Source organism: Parambassis ranga, chromosome 2 (assembly GCF_900634625.1).
Source record: "Parambassis ranga chromosome 2, fParRan2.1, whole genome shotgun sequence".
NCBI lineage: Eukaryota > Metazoa > Chordata > Actinopteri > Ambassidae > Parambassis > Parambassis ranga.
The window spans coordinates 38,981,248-38,989,884 of record NC_041023.1 but is presented as its reverse complement, the minus strand read 5'-3'; the positions used below and the strand labels follow the sequence as shown (position 1 = coordinate 38,989,884).

The 8,637-nt window shown below is 46.5% G+C and overlaps 1 protein-coding gene across 2 annotated transcripts; it reads right to left on the bottom strand.

The window, feature by feature from the left end:
- Window positions 1-1,306: 1,306 nt before the first annotated feature.
- Window positions 1,307-8,257, bottom strand: LOC114431869 (SLAIN motif-containing protein 1-like). Of its 2 annotated transcripts, XM_028399536.1 has the most exons (10): window positions 7,860-8,257; window positions 6,711-6,847; window positions 4,502-4,663; window positions 4,301-4,420; window positions 3,563-3,712; window positions 2,661-3,014; window positions 2,490-2,501; window positions 2,129-2,278; window positions 1,734-2,055; window positions 1,307-1,657 (listed from the first exon to the last, which is right to left on the bottom strand). In XM_028399536.1, exons 1-10 carry the CDS (start codon window positions 8,255-8,257, stop codon window positions 1,582-1,584), a joined length of 1,881 nt encoding a protein of 626 aa, XP_028255337.1. In that variant the 3' UTR covers window positions 1,307-1,581. The 2 variants fall into 2 exon arrangements, with proteins under 2 accessions (XP_028255337.1, XP_028255338.1); XM_028399537.1 differs by lacking the exon at window positions 2,490-2,501.
- Between the last annotated feature and the right edge of the window lie 380 nt (window positions 8,258-8,637).

Sequence of the window (8,637 nt, the reverse complement as noted above, 5' to 3'; positions counted from 1 at the left end):
TAAATTTTATATTTTGTGGCGCAGAATAAAGTGTTTATTTTTTGAATAAGCCCGTGTTAGCCACAAACATTGTAGCAGGCATCTTATCTAACCAATGACCTTTCCGGGGAGAGGCAAACCGGAAGTGCTAACATGCTAACGCCTCTCCTGGTTTTAGGTCTAATTTCTGCGTCAAAAACAAACAAAATATAACTAACTTGCAACATATAAGCTCCAAATACGCACAACACAACCAAATACAGAAACGCCATTTCAATACTCACGATACGCAGGGGTTTAGTTGACGTCATCCGACATCGAAAGGCTTTTAAACTCCATTTGTGCGTTTGTTTTGCGCATCGTCACACACCGGTTACTGCTAAGCAGCTTCACCATGTTGATTCAGGCTGGCATTAGGTAGTCTAAAAAAGGTGTCCGTCCATCCATCAGCGGAGTAATCTGTCTTTTAAATCCATGTGCTATTTGTCATTAATTAAAAAAAATAACAAAAACATCACTGATGCATCATTGGAAAAAAAAAAACAACAGGCAAAAAGAAGAATCGAAATAGATTATGACAAATATCATAGTAATATAATGGTAAAGAGTAGTTTAAATACATGATGTAATCTAAAATATTGAAATAAAAATGACACTGCTCAACAGTGTCACCTTGTGGCCACAGTAAGTCATGTTAGGTACCGCCACACACTTTGTCACAAAAGCCATTTAAACACCGTTAAATAATATATATATATATATTTGTAATATTTAAATTTGCAGTATGTTAAAACAAACAGGTAAACAAAAGTCAGCTTCGACTTTTTATTAAAATATTTCAGTCATTCAGTCCATCACAGTAACAAAGGTGTCAGGTTTGTGTGAAATCGTGGCGACACAGGTGACATGTTACAAACAAAAGGTGCTACATTAAGCCATGTGAAACCTTTCAACCATTTTGCTCTAAACACAAATAACAAAAAAAACAGATGTGTAGAAGTGCAATAGTTAGTAAACAGAAAAATATCAAATTTGTACAAAGTGCAACAAGAGCCATTTTAAAGTGTTACGCTTACATTTTGTGGTGAGACAGTTCTGTAAACACATTCCATTTTGGTCAAGATTTACATTTAAAATCCAATATTGCATCAATAAATATAGATATATATGTATGTATCCACACTCAATAGTTAGCTTTGTACACTGTAAAAAAAAAACAAATGTGCCCGAACAAACAGGGACTGATTACAGTTTAGCAGCATCATCGGCGCTTGAAAAAACCCCCACAAAAAACACCTGATTAGTCACAAAAATAAGTTAAAATAAATATATTAAATATTAAAAACAGTATGATGAGGCTCATTTTAAACCGGCAGCCCCTTTAGCAGGTTAGCGCCACTGGGACGGTGGTTTTATTGCACGAGAGCGACGAGGAAACAGCTCCCCATTGGCACGGAAGAAGAAATAAATAACCCGTCCTTCCCCGAAAAAATTCTGCATAGAGTCTGTGGGATCATACTGTTCTATGCAGGATCTCAGACTGTTTGGTCTCTGAGGTGCAGTGAGGAGCCCCAGCCTGTGGGGCGCCGCTGCGGCCTTTCGTCAGTAGCAGCCGTCTCTCCAGGCACTGTCGCGAAGGGCACTGAAGGTGGACAGGCTCTTTGGAGGTGTCAGTAAACTGAAGGAAACATGGAGGATCAGTGGATCAGTGCTGAACGTACACAGGCTACATTTGCACAATAAGACAGTTTTACCTTCGCACTGGTTGAGCCATCTTGCTGCGAGGGGTGGAGCTTGTGGTCCCAACGAAGGATGCGGGGCGGGGAAGGCTGCTGCGAGGAGTGGCCAGGGCGGAGGTGGGCGTCCCCCCTCCGCCTGCTGCTTTACTGAGCAGGGGGATGCCGCTGCCTCCTACACTGCTGCTGCTCAGAGACTGAAGGCTGGTGGATGCTGGCATGGCTGCCGAGCCTTTGATGGTGGGGCTGACGTAGGCGGTGGCCTTCAGCGGTTGCCGTGAGAATGAGGAGAAGTTCCCCACGCTCTGGACCCTGTTTTGAAGCTGGCCTGGGGAAGGGACTGGAGGAGAATAGAGGTAAAAATTAGAGGTCTGATATGGTTTTTTATGTCATTGTGACCCTGCAACACTTACTGGAGGACTGCAGGCGAGCCAGGCCGCTGGACGAATCGAAGCTCTGGCTGTTACGAAGCAACAAAGGGGAAGCGCTGGGATTAGTCGGAATGGGCACACAGGGCATGCTGGGAGCTCGGACCAGGTTGGGCATGCTCCTCCGCAGCTTATCTAACAGAAAACAAAGACACACAATCAGGCCTTTGACTTAAGGCTGATCGACTTTACCCACGGTCACCTTAATCTTATCACACACTCGGAAACACACGTCCGTTTAGGAGTGCTTGTACAAAAGGCTTAGACAGAGCTATTATTAAGCAGTTAGAGCATCAGTGTGTCAGACCAGGTCACATCAGGTGGAGTAGTCGAGATCAGGACTTACTCTCATATTCGGCTGGACGCCATGACGCAGTTTCCCCAAAACAATACACACACGTACAGTAAATACACACACACAGAGAAAGAGACAGCTTTGTTAGTTCTTGATGCTCCTTTTTGCTGCCTTCACTTAACCCTGTGTAGCTCTTAGCTCGAGTCCAGTGGGTTCTCTCACCTGATCCTGGTCTGAAGGCCGACAGCTCGGCTGTAAATGGGCTGCCCAGTCCCGCCCCCTGAGGCTGGAAGACGAACCCAGCGGAAGGGTACGGAGGGGTGGAGGGGGTGGAAGGTGGGGTGGACAGGGAAGTGGTGCTTCTTCGCCAGTCTCGGATGCTGGAGAAAGTGTGGGAGTGCGCCAGGCGCGTGAGGCGTGGCTGAGGTGGCGGCAGGAGCCCGTAATCTTCGTCGTCCTCGTCTTCCTCCTCCTCCAGGTCGGGCCCGGCGCTGAGCTGGCTGAGCTGGAACGTGAAGCTCTGGCTGCGGCGGCTGGCCAGGACTGACGATGTGCTGGCGTAGTCCTGTCTTAGACCTGGGGGAGCAAGATATGAGGACGGGCGTGCAAAACACACACACAAACACACACAGGAACCGCACACACACACACACACAAACATCACCTCCTGGGGTTAATAAAGCTGAAGTAGCGATGGGCTCTGAGATCTGGTGCCATATGTTAAATTATTAGAGAGGAGGGAACAATAGGGACAGATGGACAGCAGAGGAAGTCAATTGGCAAACGATGACACAAACCACAAAAAACTCACATGGCAGCCGAATAAATTATGTACAGAGGATTTTTTTACCCCTCTGATCATTAAAACTCTGCCAAATTTTGTAGTTTCTGACTAGCCTTAAATGCATCATGCATAGCCTGCAGTATCTTCCTGCGCAAATTTCAGCTTCACAGCCTGGAAACACAGTTTGAACTAACATGATCTATACAGCCTTAAAATAGGTAACAATACAGTGAGCCTGCATCCCACCAAAATCCCTGTAATTTAGAGATTTAATTACACGCTGAGCTGCTCTGGAGGCAGAAACACTGTCATTAATGAGAATTTAAGGTCGAGGACTTACTCTCCTCCTGCAGCCGGGCCATGACCTGGACGTCGGTGAGGTCCTGCAGTTTGTATCCTAGAGTGATGGAGTCATCCTCTGCCTCCGACGCGCCGAGGTCGCTGTCTACCGACGACTGCGGGCTGACGGCAGAGCGCCTGAGGCTGCGGCCTTCGAACGAGTCAGGAGAAAACAAGACTCACTTTTACACAAGTGTTAGACAAACCACTTGTCGGAGAGTCCTTCATGATGAGGAAGAGATCAGGGATCCGGACTGATGGAGGGCCACACACTTGTGAATTAGAGCCCATTAAAAGTGGCAAGGAGGTGGGAGCGGTGTGTGAGGTTACACCAACCTCTCCACAGTTAATGATGTCTGCTCTCTGAAATAATCCTTTTTTATGCTAATTACTTTTACTCAGGCACCTCTAAGGAGATTTTTGGGTCCAGATTATTCAAACTTTTTACAGCATAATGCACAATGTTAGAAACACACACATTTTTGCATGAATTGCCTTCTCATCATGTAACTCCACCACTGTGGTCTTTAGCTGCCTGCCTTCAGGGCTCATCGCAGCCCCTCTTGTTCCCTGCAGCTTCGCCCTCTGCTCAGTCTGGAACCTGATTTTATTTTCCATGTAGTCACAAGCAGAAATTTATTCTCCTACACCCACGGCTTGAGTAAGAGGAGCAGAAATAATATATCAAAGTGTGACCCAGTTTTATTTCCTGTTGGCAGGAAGGAAAAAGGGGGCTTACTGCGGGTGGCCAGGTGAGGGAAGAACGTGGGAGTCCTCTCGCCTACGGGGGACAGCTCCTTCCCTATGGGACTCAGGGTGCGATGGAGGGCCGGGTGGAGCGGGGACGAGAAGGACGGAGCTGAGGAAGGGGAGGCAGAACACATGTGTTACACACTCTACTTCCACTCTGTTTGGTAAAGTTTAACGTTTAAGTGTGTACCGTGTCTTTCAGACGACTGTGGGGTGGAGCAGGGTTTGGATGGAGGGCAGGTGCTGATGGACGGAGACACTCCGGCGACTCGGCTTAGAGGTGGCGGGACCGGGGAGGAGGAGGCGGAGGCAGGGGGGGAGGGGCTCGAAAGGGAGCTACGCCACCTGGACACTGAGTAAACAAGAAGCCATATTTGTTGAATATCAAACAAAAATTGTGTTTATAAAATAATAGCAGCTTTGTTCAAGAAGAGTGAACAAATGCCAATTTAATATCTAGTAATTAGCTGTAAAAAGCTGAAAGGGATTCTTCCACAGAAGAAAACAGTCCCTGTGTTCCAGTTTCTAAAAGCTGTAATTCCAACAAAAGAGCCTCTCTTATTTTTTATGTTAGCATTAGCCGCATCAGGCGCTCCCTCACTGAAAGCCTTGAACACAAAGACACCCCACACACACACACACACAGACACCAGAGTGGAGGGCTGTTACCTCACCGTGTCTGCCACTGACTGCTCTGTTCACCACAAAGCTGTATTCAACACAACAGAGCTGCTCAGAGGCTGCAACTGTACCTGGTGCTCACACACACACACACACACACACACACAGACACACACACAGACACAGACACACAGACACAGACTCTGTTACTATACATAGAAACAGATAGGAAACTGGTGTTTGAGAGAGATGCAGCTGAAGCTCTTCTCTCTGCTACCTGTCAGCATTAGTGTAAGCCACTTAGCTATCAAAATGGGAGGGGGAGCATCCCTTTCATGTATACAGTTTCCATGGCAACGGCTCTCCATCTCGCTGTAGTGAACCTCAGGCGGAGATGGGGAGATTGCGGGTGGTGGGAGGATTCCTGTGCGCTTTAAAGCGCCTCTGATGCAACAAGCTGCATGGCTACTGCAACTCTGAGATGACGAGGTCAGCCGCCAAGACCCAACCAATCAATCAGGCCCTATGCTAAGCATCCTTGGTATGCACATCCAACATCCAATACTGTGAATCAGTACTACCATTCACTGGATTCTGATTCTGTGGTCAGTTAACTCAGGAGAACAGACCGTTGCTATGCAAAGCTGACCGTTGCTATGGAGAGAAGAGTAGTAAATATCACATTAAATCAACTTTTTATCTAAATCTTTCTCTTCTAGCTTAAACTGAGTAGTAGCATGTATCAAGAAAATGTCATCTTATTGGGTTGTTAGCATGCTAACATCTGCAGATCTGCACAATATATAGATAACATGAGTCTTAATAAACTGAAGGAAGAATGTTAGCACGGCTATAAGCTAACAATGGTAGAGCCACAGTTTGTGTCATTTTTTAAGATGATTTACCTCCATGCTGTGTGGATGATTAACAAGGGTTTTGATTTTCTGACAGCGACGCTCTCATTAAACTGGCATCTGACTGAGCAGCCAATGCTTTTATTTTTAAGGTGTGGGGGGACAAACGCGCCCACACAGCTCACTCTCATGGAAGGCTTCAGGGTGTTAAACTGTGGCCGTGGGAGCCGCCATCTTGATTCACACACACTCACTTTAGAAAGATGAATTGATCAGTTTCACACCAATTTATCCTGCCTTTCCCAGCTGTCAAACTCACTGAAATTTATTTTTAAAGTAACAATGGCGACACTATAAACACACAAAGAGAGACCAGTATTGCCAGGTCTTTATATAATAAAGAGATGAGTGTAACCATGGCAGACTTGCAGGTCAGGTGACCTGGATCTGATCTGCTTAATCCAATGAGGTGTGGACAGATTATAGAATGTGAGCCCCATTAGGCACAGAGCAGAGAAGCAGGTGATACAAAGTTTCCATGTAAGGTTGTTATTTAAAGAGCAATTCCACTATTTTTAAACCCAGGTTCACCTTTTTCCTTTGGCCGAAATGGAGTAAGAGCAGCTCCATAAAATCCCTTTATGGAGGCAAATGGAGACCAAAAGTGAAATTCATTAAAAAATATAACTACAAGTTTAATCTCAAACAACAATAATTTGTTAAATCACACACCAAGCAATGTCTAGACAGATGACTATTTAGCACTTCCTGCTTGGCAAGATTTGTGTTGTGTCAGACTGTGTGTGTTGGAAATAGCCTGAAGGGAAACAACAACCCTGCAAAGTCCCACTGAGAAGCTCCTTTAAGCTCATGTTCAGCATCTGCTCACACTCTGAAACACAAGACTCCACAAACAGCTCGCACCTTGTTCCAACCGGAGCGACAGCGATCGCCTCGCAGCCTCCACCTCCGACTTGGGGCTGTCCTGAACCTGCCGGCACCACTCCAGGGGCGGGACCGAATCCGGAGTTGAGTCTGAGGACTTGGACGTCTCGTACAGCCTGGACAGAGACAAGGAATGAGAAGTTGTGAGAAAGCTAATGCTAGTAAGCTAACAGTTGGATGGTTTCATATGTTATCAATGAACACACAGGACTATTTTCTGCTGACTAATGTGATTAATTTTTCCCAATGACTATGAATTTCAAAATAAAAGCCTCTCCGTGTTGCCTAGAGTCCAAATATTTCATTTTGACAGACAAAAGCTGAACATATTTGGTGTATAAGAGCATACATCAGGAAAAAATATGATAATTATCTGAATTAAGTGGCCGCATGTGCAATTAAAGTCAAGATTTTTTCAGTATTTTGCACATTTCTCTCACTTTTTTAATTTTATTTGTCCATGTATGTCTTCTAGCCAGGTAAAACTTAAGTCAGTGATGACAAAACCAGCTTCCAGACACACAAAAATCCATCTTTCATCTCAAAACTTTGCTCTGTGTCAACTGCTGAGTTCAGGTTTCTTTTTTTTTTTGCAGATGACTCACTCATGTTTCTCTGAGAAACACACCTCTGGCTTAAAGGGTGATGCTCAGCTCTTTTTTTGGATGTGAGAAGAAGCAGTGGTGCTCTCTGCTCAAACAGAGTGGAATCAGATCATTGTGACAGCCTGAAGGAGTCTGCTCAGCAGGCAACAAGGAAACAGCTGAATTATAGATTACAGGCTGCACTGACATCAGGTGAAAGTCTGACCTGAACACACAAACACACACACACATTTGACTTATAATGCACAATCAGAAGTCAAACTTTGTGACTTCCTGTGTGCAAAGTGTCACATTTATTTCATTGGATTATGCAGGTGTGAGATCTGGTGTCGTGCCATTACTGTGCAGCTTCATGCAACCTGATAACAAGTGGGCTCCCCACTCTCATTAACTTCCAAGGTGTGTGGGCACTGCAGGCTGCAAACAAAGCTTCCACACACACACACACACACACCAACAAAAAGGCAGTCACACAGCGTGGTTACAACAAGCAACAAATGGTGGACACACACTGTGCACTAACCATGTTTCATCCGAGCTGCTCAGAGAGTCCAAATCCAGCAGCTCCAGCTCACCCACAACCGACTCCTCGTCCTCCTCCGCTGCAGCCGCTCCATCCCCGGCCGGGTGGAAGTAGTCGAACGGCATCTCTGGAGGAATGAATGACCCCAAGGACGACTGGCACAGCAGCGTTGGCAGCAGGCTGGGGAGGCAGTATCCTCCCGCGCTGCCTAGCACGCACGGCGGGGACGCAGGGAGCACATGCGGGCCGCCCCCGGCCCGGGTCCGCAGCTGCTCGTTTTGCCGCTCCAGCTTCCGGACCAGCTCCTGCAGCTTCTTCACCTCCAGCTCCGCGTTCAGGGTGTTGCTGTTACAGTCCACCTCCGTCATTATCGCATGGTTCAGCACGGCTGCCTCCATCAGAACACTGATATATCCGCTTGTAGCCGCCTGGCACCTCCAACCTGGATCAGAAATGGAGGACAGGTAGCAGCAGGCTCACCCGTCGCCCTCACACTGATTTCTTCAGTGGGAGTAATCTGTCTGCTACGCCTGTCTGGACGGTCACCCAATGGGAGACAGGGTGGCTCCACCCCTCCACCACCCACACCCACACATCTACTCTGCCCCGAAGGTCTGATTAGAGGTAGGAGGCACCTGTCAGGCCAAAATGTGGGTTAATTTGCCCAAACAAAAAGAGCCAATCAATTCACGCTATTCATCTAAACATCGAAACTTTCACACACACGTACGCTGCTTTTATGACGTAAATACATTGATAATATTATCTGGCAATCACC

Coding starts and splice junctions, on each gene's coding strand:
- LOC114431869 (XM_028399536.1), bottom strand. CDS start 8,257: ATGGAGGCAGCCGTGCTGAACCATGCGATAATGACGGAGGTGGACTGT. Junction 4,664..6,710: donor GTCGCTCCGGTTGGAACAAG/GTGCGAGCTGTT, acceptor TTGTTTACTCAG/TGTCCAGGTGGCGTAGCTCC. Junction 3,015..3,562: donor GGCCCGGCTGCAGGAGGAGA/GTAAGTCCTCGA, acceptor TTGCTCCCCCAG/GTCTAAGACAGGACTACGCC.